This window comes from Cervus canadensis, chromosome X (assembly GCF_019320065.1).
Source record: "Cervus canadensis isolate Bull #8, Minnesota chromosome X, ASM1932006v1, whole genome shotgun sequence".
Lineage (NCBI taxonomy): Eukaryota > Metazoa > Chordata > Mammalia > Artiodactyla > Cervidae > Cervus > Cervus canadensis.
The window spans coordinates 37,089,232-37,108,942 of NC_057419.1; the positions used below are offsets into that span (position 1 = coordinate 37,089,232).

At 45.1% G+C, this 19,711-nt stretch overlaps 1 protein-coding gene across 13 annotated transcripts in view; it reads right to left on the reverse strand.

The window, feature by feature from the left end:
• Positions 1–2,808: 2,808 nt before the first annotated feature.
• NHSL2 (NHS like 2) overlaps positions 2,809–19,711 on the reverse strand; it is a 302,146-nt gene continuing 285,243 nt past the window's right edge. For 9 of the 13 annotated variants that reach the window (XM_043459319.1, XM_043459320.1, XM_043459328.1 and 6 more), the window contains 4 exons: positions 18,387–18,518; positions 14,709–17,036; positions 12,964–13,096; positions 2,809–12,133 (listed from right to left, as the gene is read on the reverse strand). In XM_043459319.1, coding sequence (XP_043315254.1) covers positions 11,809–12,133; positions 12,964–13,096; positions 14,709–17,036; positions 18,387–18,518 — 2,918 coding nt within the window. In that variant the 3' untranslated portion in view covers positions 2,809–11,808. The remainder of the gene's footprint in view (positions 12,134–12,963; positions 13,097–14,708; positions 17,037–18,386; positions 18,519–19,711) is intronic. The other 4 variants (XM_043459326.1, XM_043459330.1, XM_043459329.1 and 1 more) reach the window with 1 other exon arrangement.

Genomic DNA, 19,711 nt, shown 5'->3' on the forward strand with positions numbered 1-19,711 from the left:
ATTACTCTACCCTCAGCACCTAACACCCTGCCAGGCAGATTGCTGTTGTTGTTCAGTTGCTCAGTTGTATCCAAATCTTTGCGACCCCATGGACTGCAACATGCCAGGCCTCCCTGTCCTTCACTATCTCCCAGAGTTTGCTCAGACTCATGTCCATTGAATTGGTGATGCCATCTAACCATCTCATCCTCTGTCATCCCCTTATCCTCCTGCCTTCAATCTTTCCTAGCATCAGGGTCTTTTCTAATGAGTGGGCTCTTCACATAAGGTGGCCAAAGTATTGGAGCTTCAGCATCAGTCCTTCCAGTGAATATTCAGAGTTGATTTCCTTTAAGATTGACTGGTTTGATCTCTTTGCAGTCCAAGGGACTCTCAAGAGTCTTCTCCAGCACCACAGTTCAAAAGCATCAATTCTTCGGCACTCAGCCAGGTAGGTAGAAGGAGCCTGTTACATTTTTGCTGACCGGATGAATAACAGAAGTGGCTGGGGGAGCACACAATGTCTGAGCCATCTCAGGTGCTTGATAGATGCTGATACCATTTTATTCCTGGTATCTATGATGGATTGACTTATCCATTTGTATCTATGACATGCCCTCAGAGAAAGTTTGATAATGGGCATGAATGAGGCTTGTGAAACACCAAAGGCCAATTAAGGCTACTGGCATGTATCCTGAAATGATGACTACAATTTAAGAAAGCTATATACCTCATCAAATGAACTGTAATCTGTCTGAGGTAACATAAAATAAGAATTTGTGTGTTTTTTAAAAAGATTTATTTGGCTGTGCGGGGTCTTCATTGTTGTGTGCAGACTTTCTCTATTTGTGGTGAGCAGAGTCTACTCTCTAGTGCTCAGGCTTCTCATTGTGGTGACTTCTCTTGTTGTAGTGCATGGGCTCTAGGCACACAGGCTTCAGTAGTTGCAGTGCATGGGCTCTAGAGCTCAGGCTCAGTAGTTGTGGTACAGGTGGTTAGTTGCTCCATGGCATGTGGGATCTTCCTGGACCAGGGATCAAACCTGTGTCCCCTGCATTGGCAGGTGGATTCTTAACCACTGGACCACCAGGGAAGTCCCAGAATTTGTAAGTGTTTAACCTGCACTATGCTTGGGAGAAAGACACCTGGGATGGACACAGAACTGTGTTGGCCAGATCCCCCTTCAAGGGCAGATGTTGCTTCAGCTGCTGGGAGTGCTGTCAGCCAAGAACTTTCTTTATCTGTCCCCCGCCTTTGGGGACTGCCTCTGCTGGAGAGAGTCACCTCACCCAAGGTCTGGCCCTTGGTGGGATGGCCCATAGCCAGGGACTGACTGAAGCAGGGTTGTGAAAGCCTGCCTTTGGCTTGTGCAGGACAACTCTGATGGGTCGTATTAGTGCCGGAGCTCTCTGTAGAGTCAGCCAAGGCTATGTGGCACCTGCATTGCTGCTCTTTTCTCCTTCAGCCTAAGCCCGTTTCCTTCCCTTCTCTCCCACAGATGTCTCCTTGGACATTTCCTAATAAACATTCCACACACCAAACTCTGAGTCTGCTTCCCAGGGAACCCAACCACAACAAGGGGTCACAGGCTCAAATGCCTTCAGGAGCCTGGCAGGTGATATAAGTGAATGAAGCTAATTAATTGGACTTCATATAACAGGGAGTGGTGGGGAACTGGGTAAAGTGAAGACTTTGTGTTTTATCTACATTTTGAAAAATTAAAAACCAACATTAAGTACTCTGGGCAATGTATAAGAACTCAGTTCAGTCTGTGGGCTTCCTGTTGACCTGAATGACCTGTGCTTTAAAGGTATGCACTCTCTTTGGTTAAATATACTGGTATATTTAAAGTATTTAAAGGCAAAGTATCTCTTTGCCTTTAACATGTACTTTGTGACTTTGGTCAATGTGGATCAATCCGTCAAAGCTTCCTCAGCTCATGGTGGGGGGTGAAAGGGGGCCTAGACCCTGCTGGGATCAACACTAGCTGGAACCACAGGGTCTCATTGAGGTACTGCATGCCATGAGGCCCACATTGAGTCAACCTCCTTCTCAGACCTTGGTCTTAAGTCTTGATACCTGCTATTGTCTGAGAGTAGCCCTGGCCCTTCTCCCTTCCTCTGTAAACTTTCTAGGTTGTTTCCAGCTCTGTGGTGTCTTTTAGGAATATCAGTCCAGTGGTATCAGGGGAGGTGAGCTAGCATGGGGACTGGGAAGACAAGAAGGCTGGTTGCAAGGGCCTCACTCTTAGAGGCCTGGGCCAGTTGGGACCAGAGAACAAAGTTTTGAATGGGACTTGACCCATGAATATAGCTGTCACCACCAGTATGGTGGGACCATTCCCTTCTTGAGGGAGGAGATGATCTGAGCCATATCTGGTCTGCGTTTTTTGCTCCCAGTCCTGACTCACTCTGGTCTGCCCTGCCGGGTGGCTTCATTGAGCCAAAGAACAAAGAGGGAGTGCATGCCCTGAGCACAGTTGCTATGGCAACCTCCTCCCCTCAGGAGCCTGGTGACTGCTGCCCACTTCACCAGAGCTGTGTCTGTCTGAGACCCCTTGTTGCTTCCAGGAGTAGTTGAATGAGAATTCCTGAGACAAAGTCCTCAAGCATGGATTCCCTGCCCATATAACGTAGATTCACAGATGGATGGGTTATGTTTCTGTAAGACACTGTCCTGCATATCTGTTTTGGGCTCTAGGGGGTTTGTGAGAATCAAAGCTCATGTTTGTGGGACCCATACTTGTGTTGTTGGGAAAAGGTACTCACAAACTAGTATCTGGATAAATGAATAATTGCTACAATAAGAACCAGAGGATGAAACAGAAAATGATTTTAACAGAAAAAGTTTATTTTAAGAAGACACAAACAGCTCTAGCTATATAAAGAATACAGTTCAATTGCTGGTAGCAAGCCAATAAGGAATGCTTTTTTTTTTTTTAAGGAAAAAAGAAAAAGAAAGAAAGACAAACAAGACCCTTTGTAATATCACCCCACAGAGGGCTCCCTTCCATTCTGTGTTGTAATTCCAAAAAGACTGAGATGACACTCTTCTCCTAGTTTATGTTGCTTCTTGAAATTTCATCCAGGGATACATTCTCATCACTGGGGGAACTGCCTCATCACTGTCTTTCAGTTTAGGATATTGGTCTGCAAGTTCCTATCTCCCTTATTTTTCTAGAGCGCATCACACCCACTCAGTAAGCACTGAATGGTAAGCACTAACTTAACAAAAGTCCTCCTGACTGCAGAGTACGACTAGTCAATCCTCCTTCCTCATTTTGCTTTTGGCAAGTGTGCTACTTTTGCTGCTTTAGAGTCCAGAGTACAAGCCTGGTTCCCTCAACGCTGGAAATCCTAATCAAAAGGCAGAAAGGAACTGTTTCATGAATGCTTTTAAATAGGGAAATCCTAAAGTTACTGGTGTCTCTGATCTTTTAAAAATGTAGATTTCAGTAAGTGGGTAAATCCCTGGGCTCAAATGACAGAAAGCAAACTAAAGGTCCCCAGAAACAAAGTTCTTAGATTTAAAAAATCCTGCAGCCTGAGAGATACGTCTAAGTGACAGAATTCATACAGGATTAAAGTCCTAGCTCTCTGTATGTTGGCCTGTCCAAAACTGCCCCAGAGGAGTATCTTCAAATGGCTTCCTGGGAGAAGTGAGCATAAGCCAATGGAAAGAAGGTTTCAAAAGACAAGAAAAGGGAAATGTCTCAGGAGCCCCCACTATCCCCTACTCCTTGACCAGCCCCATCAGACCTGGAACTGGACCAGAGAACTGATTAGAGAACTGGACAGTGTGTGTGTGTGTGTGTGTGTGTGTAAGATACACCAGCAAATGGGACCATCACAGTCCAGGTGGAGAAACCATGTTCTCACACACAGGCACATAACTTGTTATTCACTCGTATCCTCCAATATTTATACGAGCAAATGTGAAAGTGTGAAACTGAGCTTTATGCTCCCAAGCAGCATGAGAGGTAGAGACAGGAGTGAGATGAACAGAGATGTGGAGGAGCTTTAAGGAATCCTTTTAGAGGTTCAGAAAACAGGAGGTGGCAGTGTGTTGAATGCCTGCTGGCTGTGGTGCTGCATGGGGCATCCCAAGGAGCCTATTCCTGGGACTGGGGGTCAGGGATGCAGGCGGTTTAGGCAGGGGAAAACTGTGGACATAGAACATCTTCCATACCTCACTGGTTTCATTGCTGGGGCTGAGTCTAGAACAAGTCCAAATCACATTAAAATAGGCACATGGACATTTCAGATTTTAAAACCAGCCATTGGAACCAAGAGAGCTGGCAATTTTCCTAGGAAACTGTAGATTGAACTGGAATCTCATGGCCTGGGCCACCAGACTTTCCAGAGATGGCCCTGAACACGTGATGGAAGTATTGGGCAAAGTGGGACTGATGAGCTGGGCCAGGGGTCCCCGACCATAGTTTGGAATGAACGAAATAAGAAAACTCAAAAAACCATTCTTTCCTGCCAGCTTAACCCACACTTGAGGAAGCAGAGGCACATTAGATAACCAGTACAGGAGATCTGGAGAAAAGAATGAGGGTTCTACCCTGAGGTAGTTAGAGACAGGGACAGAGACAGAGACAAACTGAGAGAGTCTATGAAGGGCATCTGTCACAGAGTACTGGTTGGCAAGTGCAACGCCTTTCTACCCACCTCTGTGCAGGTGAGTCTGACATTGCAGTAAATGGAAGGGCAGTGTGCACATCACCCAGCACACAACCCAGTCATCACGTGGGTCACAGAAATCCCAACCCAGGAGTCAGGAAACTATGACAGGCAGGCCAATTTCAGTCTGCAGCTTTGTATAGCCCAAGAGCTAAGAATGGTATTTACATTTTTAAAGTGTTGTAAAGCAAGCAAACAAACACTAACAAAGAAGAAGACTATGCTACAGAGACCATCTGTTCCTCGCCCACAGAGTTCCTTGCCCACAAAGCCTGAAAGAGTTACTATCTGGACCTTTATAGTAACAATTTGTCAAACCTTGGTCTAGATGAAGAGGAAAATCCCACCAATCTCTGAGTATATGAAAAGGGAAACCAGAGCAGGTTCAGGAGAAGGACTGGAACAATGGGATAACTGAAAACACCACTACTTCTGACGAGTACTGCCTGCAACTCCACTAAACCACACTAGTGAGGTACACAAGAGCTTTGGAAGGAAGCCTGAGAATAGCTAAAGAGAGAGTCATGATAAGGAACATTAGGCAAAGCATGTTCTGGAAAACAGCATGCAGAGCTCAGTACTGATGAGAAAATTCAGTTATTGTTTGATAAAATTGAGATAGAGCTTGAGCCCAGGGATTGATAAAATATCAAGAAGTTTCTAGAACATAACTAAGTATCTCATGAACATCTAACAGTCTGAAACTACCTTGTAAAGTTTAATAAAGGAAGAATAAAGTAGATTCTAGGAAAGTCTATATTGGTTTGCCCTACTTTAAATAAATACCAGTTACAAAAATTCACACTGAAAAAGAAAATAGAGGCATTAGGGATATGGACAAGAGCATTTTTCATTTTTCAAAAGAAGTCACCAGAAGATGCCCTTCTGTAAGAAGCTTCTCTCCTAAAACATGGAATTTGATCTATAAAAAGTCAGTTTTTCAAATAACTCTTAGAGAAAACATCCACTGTAAAGAGTAGGGCACATATATTTAATCTGGAGGGAAATGAATGTTTCTATACTGAAAATAAGATTTGTCTTTGGATTCATGAACTAAAGAACTCTTGAACATTTTCCCTAAAGCACATATATTATTCACTGACATACCTGGGAAATTCATGTATCATAATAGTAGAAGCCAGCTGTGGGTCTTCCATAAATGCAGTGATTTGGATGAAAAAACACTGGGCCCAGAGGCAGGAGAACTGGGATTGAGGCTGGGCCCTGCCACTGCATGACCTTGCGTAAGTTATTTAACTTTCTGGGACTCAGTTTCCTCATCTGTAAGAGGAGAGGTTGGTCCCTTTCAGCACTAACATTCCATGACTACAGATAAATATAGAAATAAGATCAATACAACAATCTAGAAATAAGAGATAATCCCCAAAGTAAGCTCTGGAGTCAGTAGAAAAAAGTAGCAATGAAATATAATAAAAAGAATAAAATTTTAACTACTAGCCAGAGTAAATATATCTCATTTAAAAATTAATGAAAAGATTTGTAATTTACAATTGATTAGGAGAGGTAAGAACATACATGTTGCTATTTCTTCACCATCATACATATGGAGGAGGAGATGAGTGTCCGGTGACTTGTACAATGGGCACAATGCTGAGTTTGCATGCAGAACATTTTGTAAAATTGGACATTAAAGAGAGCTCAACACCACATAAGGAATAAAGAAAGAGTAGTTAACTAGTTGCTGCAGTTCAGAATTTTTTGCAGATTTGTTGATATCAAATTCCACAAATATGCAAAGTCTTAAAAATCAAATCTACTTCTATAAGAACCTCCCTAGAGAATAGCCACCACAGGGAAGATAGACATTTAAGGGTCGGCAGTACCAAACAAATGTAACACCTTTTCTTTTTCCTATTTGTGGATTAAAAAATCGTTTTTAAACCAAAAACAGGCCAGATGTGCTGGCTAAGTCAAATCAAAAGTTTCTGCAGGTTGAGCAAGTAGTTGATTCAATATGATAATTACTTAACACCAAATAAACATATTATCTGACGAACATGATAACATAAGTCACATGGCCGGAGATTGATCATGTAATGTAATGACAGCAGAAAAGATAGGAAAGGCTAGAATCATTTGGAGTCGTGGCTATAATGACTCAGGAGCTTGAAGAAGTAACATCACTAGAACACACACACACACACACACACACACACACGCAGACATACACTATTCGGATACTGCTGCTGCTGGTCCTGGGACCATGCTTTGAGAACCACTGGCCTAGATTTTGGGCTTTACTGAACAGAAGTAGATATATATTTCACATAACTCATTACTTATGCAAAATTTTTTGCTAAACTTATTAAAAGTGCCTCAAATGTGTGCCTATGACCATTTCCTACTGTATTCCTCTACAAAATGTTTCAGATTATTAAAAAATTTATTTCGTATCCTTGTTAAAATCCTTATCATTTTTGCCGCCCTTTCACAAAGTTAGCTCTTTGCATCTCTTTCTCACTCTCTCATCATTTTAAATCCGTAATAGTTTAGTCACTTATAGCTGAAATACACACAAAAGCTTTGGAGGGACCGTACTCTGGAATAGATCTGGTCTCATTCTCACACCAAGAGAAAGTGGTAGCACAAAACACAGATAAGGGTTGGGGTCGAGGCTGCGTGCAGTAAAGTTGCACCTTGAGGAAGTTTAATAATCACTACTGATACCAGATGGCTGACACTGATCTGGCACTTACTGGACAGTTTCACCTTTCATAAACAAGACACATTTTCACAAACTCTTTAAATCCTTATGTTTTTTAAGTAGTAATAATTGCATTTGTGTAAAAATGTTAAGGTACAATAAGAATTATGTAGGCCTTTTTAGTGTCTTGAGTAGCCATTTCTGAGACTCCCTTGGTAGAAACTATACTGAACAGCACTGAGAATGAGAATTTAATTGACCATCAGCAATTTACTCAGATAGTTCCAGGAGATTATATTTTCTATATTTAGGAATTAGTTATCAGTGAATTTGACCTTTCCATGGTGAAAAATATACTTCTGTAACTGATAGATGCCTAAAATTCTACAAGTAGAACATCATTCCTTTGGCTTAAGGCTTTTTCCCTGTTAAAATGCAAATGACCCCCCAAAGAGGTTTCCGTAAGCCTTATAATCTCAAAGAAAAGGAATTTATTCCTTTCCTGAGAGCATGCTTTCCTTAGCAAGGAGGAGGACAAACGGGGAGGCATTCAGGAGAGTTGGTACCAAGAAGTAAGGTCTGGGGGGAATGGAGCAGAAAGAGAAGACAGAGGATGCCAATGACAGACCTCCAACTCATTCACTATTTTGCTGAAGGGCTGTCCCTGTCAGTATTCCTACTGAAATGAGTGCTAACTTGCCACTTGGAGCAGGTTACTTAGAAATCAGCCATGTTTTCTGATAATATTGAAGAGTCTTTGATGTATAGGCATACAAAGGTTTAGAACCATGGAAAAATTGATGGCAATGAAACATTTGGTGCAACAACAGATGGGGAGTTATCCTCCCCCCCTCAAATCAGAAGAAACGTACATGTCCGTAGGAAGAAGTTAAATTGATATTACTTTACAGAGTGCAAATTGCAAGGCCGGGATTAGGGTAAGGCACTTACATGGCCCTGAGAGTGGGTGCCTCCTTAAATTTTGCACCCCAGGTGCCTCACTCACCCCACTCTAGCCCTGGCCCTGGCAAATCATATTAAAGTGAAGGCTGGCCATTGTGTTACATACTTGGTGATAACTGAAGGCTGTACTGGAGGGACAGAGCACTGACTACGAACTTGTCTTTTTAGGGAATAGTTTGTTGATGAGGAAGAGAGCAGGTGCATGGACAGATCTGCTCAAACTGATGGGTCTTGTGGGATCACAACCTATGTCACTGGAGAATTAAAATGGGTGTCTGGTGACACTCCTGTTATAAGAGCCTTGCAGACTCTCCTCTGTCTTTGTACATTCAAGGTAATGTTTCCAGATCAGTAAGCTAGCATGAGCTTTTTTGCTTCCTATGATCTTGCCTCTTTAAAGGGTGAGCTGTTGGCTAGGGATGCAGTTCACAGGAATACGTACTGAGGGACAAGTTGGGGCCAGGTGGGAGACCCAGGTGAGAGACTGAGGCAGGCAAAGGACAAGAGACAGCAGCAAAGATTCCCGTTGTGCTGAGAATGACTTGTTTTCCACCCTTAACCTTTGAACCACAAACACATAATGAATACCCACCAAGGGCAAAGTGCTCTTAGCTACCGATTAACCTCCTCCCCTGGGGATGACTACCTCTACCCCTGACTAGACAGAAGTCAGTCCAGCAGAGAATCCCGCTGCTATTAGTTGGAATCAGAGGAAACAAAGGGACAGAAACAACTTGAATAGGAAGTTGATTTCCTGGGGCTAACTTCATTTCATCTGAATCCCTTCTGTATTCCACCTTCCAAAATTATTATTTTTATTCACACAAGTAATAGTGGCAACAGTGGGTTTTCTGAAAGCCTTACTGGAAGGGGCTTTCTGCCTCTCTTCTCTAGTCTTGGCAGAGTAGGTGCAGAAGGCAGCAAACACTGCGGCTTGTGCCTGGATGGGAGACAGAGTTGGTGTTATGATAAACAAGGGGAAGCAAAACGTTGAGTGCTAGGACTAGGAGAGCTGTCTGGTATGATGTTCATCAAAGATTGACAGAAATTCTATAGTTTGGTTGTTTGTTTAGGACTAGGTCCACCTGTTGCAATATTAAATGATTATTACCAGTCCTCAATGTTACCTCTGACCACACCATCTCTGCCCCGAATCCTTTTCTGCTAATGGGAACAACACTGGGTATTGGAGGGCCATAGTAAAGATGTATAAGACTTTCTAAAAATTGCAGGCATGCAGAATATTGCAGAGGAAAGCAAGACAGGGTAATTGAAAAACGTCAAGATGTCTGGGTATTCGGCTTTAGAATCTTTGGGGAAAACCACCAGAGGCAGCAAAATGAGGGGAGAGACAAAAGTGGCAAACAAGAAGCTTCCAAAAAAGTCAGCAGAAGTAACAAGTCCTATACGATGTGAGTCTCATACTCTGTTTTATAGCTCATAATGGTTCAAGAGTAGACGGCCCAGGCAGTCTTTCACGTTTGTTAGGCAAAAGAACGAACACTCCATTTCCCCCACAGAGGAAAATGTTTCTGTCCTTTGAAATTCTGAGTCGAGGGCAGACAAGTGTGGTATTTGTATATAAATTAAGACTAGGAATGAATCTTATTTTACTTCAGGCAAAACCTCTGAAATCTGGTCAGGGCCTTTGAACCAACTAGTTGGAATGCTTTCAAAAGCAACTGAGCTTTTGGTAACTGTCTATTATTTGAAGTAGCTTCTGTCTAAATCAGGGGGAGGTGCTAATGGTAAGGGAGTGGATGGGCCTGGTCTGTACTCAGAAGTCTAGAATTCCAAACTGTACCAACCAAGGGCCCAGGCCTAGGCCTTCTCTGTGAGAGGCCCAAGTCCCCTCAGCACTTAGTGTGGTTTTCCAGCTGCTCTGTCTGCTGTGTGGGCAGCTGGGCTAAAGGGTTTGCTTCTTATTGAGACCTATCAAAATCAAGATCTGCTTGTCTCTGGGGGGACGTTTCCACATCCTCCAAGAGGCTGACCAATGAATCTGTTGGGTAGGGGGTGAAGGAGGAAGAGGTCAGGATACCCTCTTTGTGAATTTCATTTGACTTTTTTTCCCTCTTGGGAATGGCGGACAATTAATTTTCCATTATTGGTCAGCCAGTTTTCTTGGTTCAAAGCTGTCTGTTTTCCCCCTCAACCTCTCAGAAACCAGACATATGAAAATCAAATGAATCACGGTTCTTGCTTTGCTTAGAAAATTGAACTGACAAGAATAGTTAGTGTCTATAAGCTTTGGTAGGGGGTGGGGGGAAGGGGTCACAATGATTGTTCTGGTGCTCTGTCAGCATCCTATTTAACAAAGTTCTTACTTTCTCCCCTAGCATGGTTAATTGAAAACTGGTCAAACAGCAGAACCTAAATGGCAAAAAGTAGCCCTTTTTTGGGGGGTTATGGACCACAGTAACTTGCAAGGCTGCCTTTCAGATTTTCGATCTATCCTTTTAGTGTGTATGTTCTCGGCTTGGGAACAGAGGAAGATTTCCTTCAAACAAAATAAAACCAACCACAAACCACAATCTGAACTGAATGGTGGTGGGCAAGCTACACTTACTTTCTCTCCTCCTTGAGCCTCTGAAGATGCTCTTCCTTCAGCTAATGACTTCATGTAATGAATGCTATATGCAAATGAAACCAGAGTTCTTCAAATGCAGCATGAGCTGGGCACAGACACTAGCTATCGTTGGTGGCAGACACTTGAAGGATCTCAAAGCACATGTGTGAGTTACCTTGGGTAGATGTGAGTGAACAGATGACTGCCTTGTTTGTTGACTGAGCTTGGTTCATCCAAAGCAACCCAGTTCTGATCTTTTCTAGCAGAGGAGTGAGGAGGGGGAGGTCTATATGTTTACTGAAACTCATCACCCTGATCTCCGTGTAGACAATCAAACTGAAAAAGGCATGAAGTTCAGGACAGAGTCACATTCATATTTTGCACTACAAAAGCCATCCAATCAACCCCATGCCGAAATAAGTGCACACCTGCAAACCTCTCATGGGAGAGAGTTATACTGTGGTTGAAGAGGCATTAGAGTCCTTCTGTTTCTCCACACAAGGTCATCAGGGCCTTGATGGGAAAGTGAATAATCAGCATTGGCACCCTATATCCCCTGGGTTTGGCAGCCCTCAAACTGCTCTCTCACTGCGCCCCTCAGTGACAGGAGCCAGGGATGGAGCAGTCTGGTGATTGGTTGAAAAGATGGCACGTGTGCCCTTGCATCTGAGAATTTCTTCTAAGTGCATACCACTGGAGGAAATAAGGAGAAAATTTGTACTCAGTAATGGCAAGATTTTAAGTAGGAAAATGTAAAATGTCTGAAGATGATTAAAGTGCCTGATAAATTTAGTTCTAGATGTGGCCTCTCTCCTGCTGTCCAGAGTGTAAGTTAACGTCAAAGAAATGCAGGCTTTTTTGTTATGTTCTTTTTCAAAACCCTCTTTTCCTCTTCCCCCTTCTCTACTCAAGTTTAGTAACTAAACCTTGCTTGCTGAACCCAGGGCTTAGGTACTGGGGTTATCAGGGGTTTTGTAGTCTTTTGAAAATTGTGCAATAATTCGCCGAGCCAGTGGGTTAGTGGTCTTCAGCAGTTCGGCTGCTGAGGGGCGGGACCTTGGAGTTGCCTTGCTTCCCTTCTTCTGTAGCAAGGCCTTGAAATCATCATTTCTGCCAGCATCTAGGTTGGCACTGCCGCTTGACCCTGCAGAGGCAGCCAACTCACTGACCGGAGACTCAGGTGGGTTCCTTACTGGTGAGTGGGAGCTTGGTCGGCTGCTGCCAGCAAAGGTCTCACCAGGTTCCTTCCAGCCAAGCAGCTTTCTTTTGGACCTAAATAAGAGAAAGTGTGCTTTCAGTGAATTCATGCGCAAACATTTTCTACTGCTTCATATAGTGTCATGAGTGTCAGTGACATGACCTGGGAACAAACTGGGAGCTTTGTGAGCAGTTGTACTACCAGCTTTCTCTTTCTCTGCCAAGTCCTCAGAGTTCCTCCTGTCCCTATACTCCTTTCAATGTCCACGTATGGAGTCACTGGGCCTGTGCCTACTGGCTCAGTCCTGCCCAGGTTCTGGGACCAAGGAAGAATTTAAGGAGTCAAGGCTAGTAGCTCAGTGACTCTGAATCAAGACAGTCTGGGAGCTGATCCTGTTCTGAACTTGTGCTCCAACTCCAGTAACTGGGCTCTTTCCAGTTTCCTCACTATTGAATCCCTGCTTTGTGCCCCAGTCCAATAACTGGGTCCCCGTGTGGTCATCCTTTGGCTAAGTTCCTACTTTGATGCTCAGCCTGGTGTCCCACTTTACTTTTTGATGAGTTTTTTTTTTTTTTTTTTGGTACAGGAATTCTGTGAAGGGTTAAACGTCTCTGACTGTAGGCAGAGCTGTGAGAGAGCAGATGGAGCCACAATAGGCCATGTGGTTGCTAAGAGACGAGGGGCCTCTCACTCCGCACCTGGTCCTCCCTTCCCTGCCTGCCCCTCCTCCACTTCACCCGAAGATGTCAGTGAATCAGAGATGTGAGGCCCTGGTCTGTGTTCACATACGTGGACATCTGAACTTAGTCTCCAGTTTCCACTCTAATGCTTAGAGGTAGCAGTTTTTCTTCTGGTATAAGGAGAAAAGGCAATTATAATGGGAATTAAAGAAATTGGTCCAGACCTGTGGATCACAGTAAATAAATCTTCAGTTGTACGTGAAGCCACAAACACGTCATCATCATCTTCTGCAATCCATTCGGCTGTTTTATCACTGATTACACTTTTTTCTTCAGTGCTTGGTTCCATCGAACTCCCTAGGCATAAAAACCAGAAAGAATTACTTTGACCACAATCATTAGGACAAAGCACATTCTCAGATGTATTTCATCTGATGTTCAGAGCAACTCTGGGAGGGCAGCAGGGCAGAGACTTGCTGTTTCCATTCTGCAGAGAACAAGATGTTCCAAAGGTTAGTGATTTGGCCTGTGCAATGTGGAGGGAGTGATGAAGACCAGCCTGGGTCCCTGTTTTCTCGTGCCTTTTCCATTACAACAATGCTCAGGTTGCCTGAGCATTCTCTTGTTTTAACTGTATCATTTTTAAAACTCAAGGAGCTGAGAACAATCTAAAGCAATGACTCAACCAGTGGGTGGAAGTGGGACCTATCTGAATCTCAGAGGGAGCCTGTGGAGTTTGAGGAAGCAGATTCTAAAATTACTTGTGGCTTTGATTTGTTTGCTTGTTTCAGTTACAATGATTTAACTTATGTTGAAAATCCAATTCAGCTTAAGGAAGGCCATAAAATTTTGATGTTTGTGTTAAGCGTTTCAAAAAGGATGAGAAACACAGACGAACCTGGAGGACATTATGTTAAATGAAATAGCCAGTCATCAAAAGACAAATACTATATAATTCCACTTACATGTGGTCCCTAGAGGAGTCAAATTCATAGAGACAGAAAGTAGAAGAGTGGTTGCCAGGGGCTGGGGGGAGAGGATGATGGGTAGTTATTGTTGACTGGGTACTGACTTCAATTTTGCAAGATGTAGAGAGTTCCAGAGATGAATGGTGGTGATGGTTGCACAACACTATAAATGTGCTTAACACCTACTGAACTGTGCACTTAAAAATGGTTGCATGCATGCTAAGTTGCTTCAGTCTTGTCCAACTGTTTGCAACCCTATGGACTAGAGCATACCAGGCTCCTCTGTCCATGGAATTCTCCAGGCAAGAATACTGGAGTGGCTTGCCATTTCCACCTCCAGGGGATCTTACTGACCCAGTCATTGAACGCATATCTCTTCTGTCTCCTGCATTGGCAGGTAGGTTCTTTACCACTAGTGCCACCTGGGAAGCCCTCAAAATGGTTAAGATGGTAAATTCTACATTATGTGTATTTTACCACAGTTAAAGCAAAAAAAGACAAGAAAAAAAAAAAACCCAAAAGGATAAGAAATATCATCTAGCTTGGTCTTATGGTTCCAGGCAGAGAGGGTACTTAATCCCATGAATGAAACTAAATTTAGTGGAAGCTGGTGAAAAGTGCTGTCTAGTGAGATGGAGAGACTGTTCCTAGGGCAGGAGATGCCTGCCTGAGGAGGAAGATGGGTTCCTAAGGTCCTAGGGTGCTGAGACCTAGTTTGATTTCATTAGTTCACCACTGGGGGTTCCAGGGTATACTGTTCCATACTGTCCCATACTCCACTGATCGCTGTGGAAACCCCCCTGACCCTCGGATCAGTCCTGATCCCAAGGGCAGTGAGACCAATTTAGAGTAACTCAAACCTCAAGAGGTGTCCCCTCTTGATTTGGTCACCCTGGGATCAGGCTCATTTTCTGGGGGCATTTGCTTCTGCCTCTGGCACCCCATCCTCACTCTTGTCTCTTCTGGGATTGAAAGGAAAAGCCCACAGACATTTTACTAACCTGGAGGACTTGCTTCCCTTTCACTGTTGGACTGTGGCATTGAGGTCATCCTTGTACCAGTAGATGGCAGGTGGTCATCAGTTGGGAGACACTTGGCATCTTCCTCCAGGGTGATGATGGGGCTGAGGGGCAGTCTTGGTTCAGTCACATAGGCCTCCACTTGAGCCGTGGGTGAAGTGAGAGGCAGGTACAGCACGCTGGGCTTTTTTGGTACAGGAGGCGGAATCTTGCCTTTCTTTTTCTCAACTTCCTCTTGGCTCTGGAGGCTAATTCTTTCAGGCAGGGCTCTCCCCTTAGGGCCCTCATCCTCCATACTTCCCTGGGGAGGTTGCTGTGTTCCTGAGAAGAAAGCACCAGAGGAACTGGCAAAAGGCGTGAAAACAAGAGATGAGGGTGCTGTGGACTCCCCTGGGCTTCTGCTCTCAGGGAAGCTGGAGGACTTTGATTTCCGCACCACTGTGTAGATATCTTGAGGCAGTGGCCTTATGTGCTGAATTGAACTCTTAGGAGTCATAGCCAAGGTAGGCGAAGTTAGTGGGTACTCCTCGGGGACAGATGGTGGCTTGTGGACTAAGCTTGGAGGCCTTCGGGCCAGAGGGGGCTTCTCGGCTATGGGAGGTTTCATCTTCCTCTCTGGCAAGGTAAAGACTTCAGCTCCTGACTCCTCAGCATAGTCAGGGCTCTCAATGTCATCTTCCAGCTCAGACTTGCTGACTGACCTCAGGCGAACAGAACGTAAGTCAGACTGAGTAACCATGGGCATGATTGGCTGGTTGGGGCTAGTTTTCTGGGCCAGCTTGGCCCCAAAATTTGTATCTGAGTGATGCTGGCTCACCTTGTTTTTGCTTCGGATTGAGATACTCATCCCAGACAGATCCAGGTTGGTTGAAGAGGTCAATGGTAGGTCAAACGATAGCCGTGACTTGGACATTTTCTCCATTGGTGATGTTGGGGGTAGTGATGACTTCCTCTCAGGTACCACTGGACGCACCCGGACACTGCTGCTTGAAGGGGGCAAGTGGCCCAGGGTCAAGGACATGGAGACAGTGGGTGTTGGTGTCTCTGACTGGCTGGAGTATCCACTGGATGGTGACATCAGCCCAGTAGGCCTTCCTGGTGAGGATACCTCCCTGGCCTCCACCTCGATGGAAAGTTGGGAAGGCGTCGTGGCTCTGGAAGTGGAAGGGGAAGCAAGAGACTCTGAGCTGCCCTGAACTTGGGTGCATTCAATGACTGTGGTGCCAGTGGCAGTGCTGGAGCTGGACAAGGACTGGTAGGTGTCACCAGACTTCCAGTCAGTAAGATACCAGTGATGGGCGAATTGTGTACCTTCTGGGTCTTTGAAGGTTGGCACAGCTGGGTGACCCTGAGTATCTGGGTGGGATGAGTGATGTCCTTGGTGTTCCAAGGATAGACAAAGGCTCCTGGGCCTCTGGTCCTTGGGTAGTACTGACCCACCTTCTGGCAAGAGGACTGGTTCATCTTTGACCAGTGAGACACTGCGAGTTGGAGGGGAAGGCTTCTTCTTGGCCTTCTTGAGTGAGATGCTCTTGGACCTCTGCCTTCTGTGATGGGCCTCCTGTTGGGCACTGAGGGAGGCAATGTTGTCAGCACTGTTACTGCCCTCAGAACTCGTACTGGCATAAGGTAGGGCACAGGCTTCACTGGCCTTCTGCTCCTCCTCATAGTCCACATCCATGGTACCTGTATCTGTGGGTACAGACAGTGACCGCTCCCGGAACCTGCTGGCCCCACCTGGGCCGGTCTCCAGCCTTGAGGTACCACTGGTCAGAAGGCCAATCTTGGAGGGTCGTTCTGATACTTGGCTTCGTTGAGTAGGATGCTGAGAGTAGCCAGCAGGCCCACTGCATCCTGCTGGGATATCACGAGTGACAAAGAGTGTAGCAGCCTCCTTAGGAACAAGAGGTGGCAGTGTATGCAGAGAGACCCAAGAATTCCCAGAGGAAGGATTTTTTCCATTTTCATTGACTTGACTGCTCTGAGTGGTGGCACTTGGAGTCACATAGGTAAAAGCATCTCCCTTCCAGGAAGCGGAGAATGTCGATTCTGTTGGTCCATTGCAAGAACCAGGAATGCTATACACCATTCCCATGTTCTCCATTCCAGGGGGTTTTGTGGCACCCCATGCTTGGAGAGGTTCTTCCGGATGACTAGAAGGATTTCTTAATACTGGTGAGGTGAGATTTGGGAACCGAGCTTCCTGACTGAGTGCAACTCTTCCATGAACACTTTCTGGAACTGAATGGCTGGGCCTGATGTCTGAGGTGGTAGAGTGGGCCACACTGCCTGCTGGGCTGTTGCTGTGACCTGGAGGAGGTAAACATAGAATGTTAGTGGTATGGTTAGGGATCCCCCAGCAGCAGCTGTCATCAAAGAGACGGGATCACCAATTTTTTGTCAAGAAGCATTTGCCAATAGCTTGGTCAGAATTCCTTGGTTCTTCCTTTCCATAGTTGAGGATGCTGGGGGAGGTTGAGTCCTTACCCATTATCACACAGTGAGTCACAGGGTGCCCTTGAATTGTCCAGATGGCTGCCAAAGACTTTCCAGCTTTTTGTAAAAAATTATTTTTTTAATTGAAGGATGATTGCTTTACAACATTGGTTGGATTTTTGCCATACATCAACATGAATCAGCCATAGGAGGGAGGTTCAAGACGGAGGGGACATATGTACATCTCTGACTTTCCAGCTTTGAATATGCCTTTCAGAGCTGAAGTAGCATGTGGGACAGCCATGTTTTTCCCCCCCAGGTTTCCACCCCAGGCTCAGGAAGCCACCACAGCCCTCAGCATTCACCTCTCCAGAGATGAGAGCAGAGGCTTTCAAACTGATAAAGGACAGCAGTGTGACCTTCAGTTCCAGCAGCACATTGGGAGTATGCCACAGCTGAAAAGTTCAGAGTTTGGTTGCATTCTTGGCTTTTTAGATTGGCAACAGGAGAAAGTGAGGATAACTTACAATGTGAGGAAACCATTCAGATGTTGAAAACCCCCAAAGGTTTTCTCATATACATAACAATTATTATGATGAATGAAGGATGACGATGAAGATGACTACTCTCATGATAATTTATAATAACAGCCACTGTTTGCTGAACACATACCATATACCAGGCACATGATAGGAAAATTACATACAATAACTCTAATCCTCACGACCACTCCATGGGTTGGAATCATCATTCCCATTCACAGATGAAGAAGCTGAGGCTCAAAGAGGTTAGGGAACTTGGCTAAGGCCTCACAGTTAGTAAGTGGAGAGGCCAGAATTTGTACACATTTCTCTGGTCTGCGCTTTTTGGATGGCATTCATTTAATGGCAGTAATGGTTTTGTGAAGATGCTACTTTTAGTGATGATTTCCTTCTTTATCCGCCTAAAGTTGACATATATAGCTATATTCTACTTAAAATGGGAAACAATAACATAACAAATTTATTAGACTGGAGATCTCCTGTCCATTTTCAGTTGCTGCCCTTTACAAAAGGCTTTTGGTTATCCTTAATTACTATTAATATATTGCCTTTTTCAAGATGTCCAAAGTCCCCCTCTCCCCCAATCACTCCTGTTCTCTATCACAGCAATAACACTTGGGTTGCAGAAATGGTAAGAGTGAGCAAAGGAAAAGGTTTGGGGGATCAGCTATGGTGGGGTCACCTTGGTCTCGCTGGGAATAGTTAGAGAATCCAATAATGGTCCGCCTCCGCCTCAGGGTGGACTTGGGGTTCACGGCTGTCTCTGTGTTAAACAACGAGTGTCGCAAACTTGCATGTTTATCAAACTGCTGCCCTGTAGCCAAAATAAAGACACTTGGGTGCATCCTGGTTTCTGTTCACAGTATGGTAGAAACTGGCCTGAGGTAGAGAGAAGGGATGATGGCAGTAGCGATGAGAATGAATAGCATTCAGGCAGGTGACCCTTCTTCCCCATCCCTCCCATCTTGGCCCTGGGCACCCGCAGCTCCAAAGCATGCATGCTGAAATTCAGAGGTCCACCCTGGGGTTACCTGTGAGTCTTAGGTGGCTGAGAGCTGTGGTTTTCAACCCTGGTTTTATATCAAAATAAACTGGGTGGTTTTTCAAACTCCAACAACTGGACCCCATCTCAGAACACTTAACACTCTGGGAATAGGGCCCAGGTAGAAGCATTTTCTCAGACTCCCCAGGTGATTGTTCAGATGTACCACCTGGGGTGAGAACCCCTGAAGTGGAGAGACAGGTTGAGACTAGATGTTGTTTGATTGCAATCTTTTCTCAGAGAATGCTTTAACTTGGGCCAATGAGTGTCTCCAAGAAATTGCCCCATCCTGGCATCCAGGAAGCAGTCAGATAACCTGCCCTCCAGCCCCCTGATCACGTTTGATCAAAGTTCGCCCTGCGTGGTAACTGAGATCTACTTATGTCAAAGCACCAGCTCAGTCTTTGCTTCTGTGGAGTTGCTAGGGCAAGGACAAGGTGAGGGCAGTGGAGTGAAGTTTGCTGCTTCCCACCACTGTCTCTCTTTCAGCGGCTGGCTAACCAAACCCTCCCCTCTTAGTCCCATGGACACATAGCTACCCCCCTCCCCAGCAAGTGGCTCTGTGGACAAAACACAGGGCCAGCCTCACTGACGGCAAGGTAGAAGTTCAAAAACAAAGTGCCCACCATCACTTTGTGAGCTTTTCCTCTCAGCCCCCACACTTTTGGGTACATCTCCTGAGGCTCTGGGCTCTGTTTCCTGCCTCTGATTTCCCGAGATGACACCAGTGGCAATGGATGACCTCATATCCAGGGAGTATCACCAACTGTGGCCAGAGCTGTCCTTATCATCTTCATCAACTTTTTCCAGCACACCACAGGCCAGTGCTGGCTCACAGGGTGCCTCTGGTCCCCTTGGGTTAGGAGGTCTTTATCTCATCAAGTTGTTGGCCCTATCTCCTTCTGAAATGGTTGACCTTCCTCCTCTTCCACTTATAGCTGGTGAAGTGTGGTGAATGAATTAAT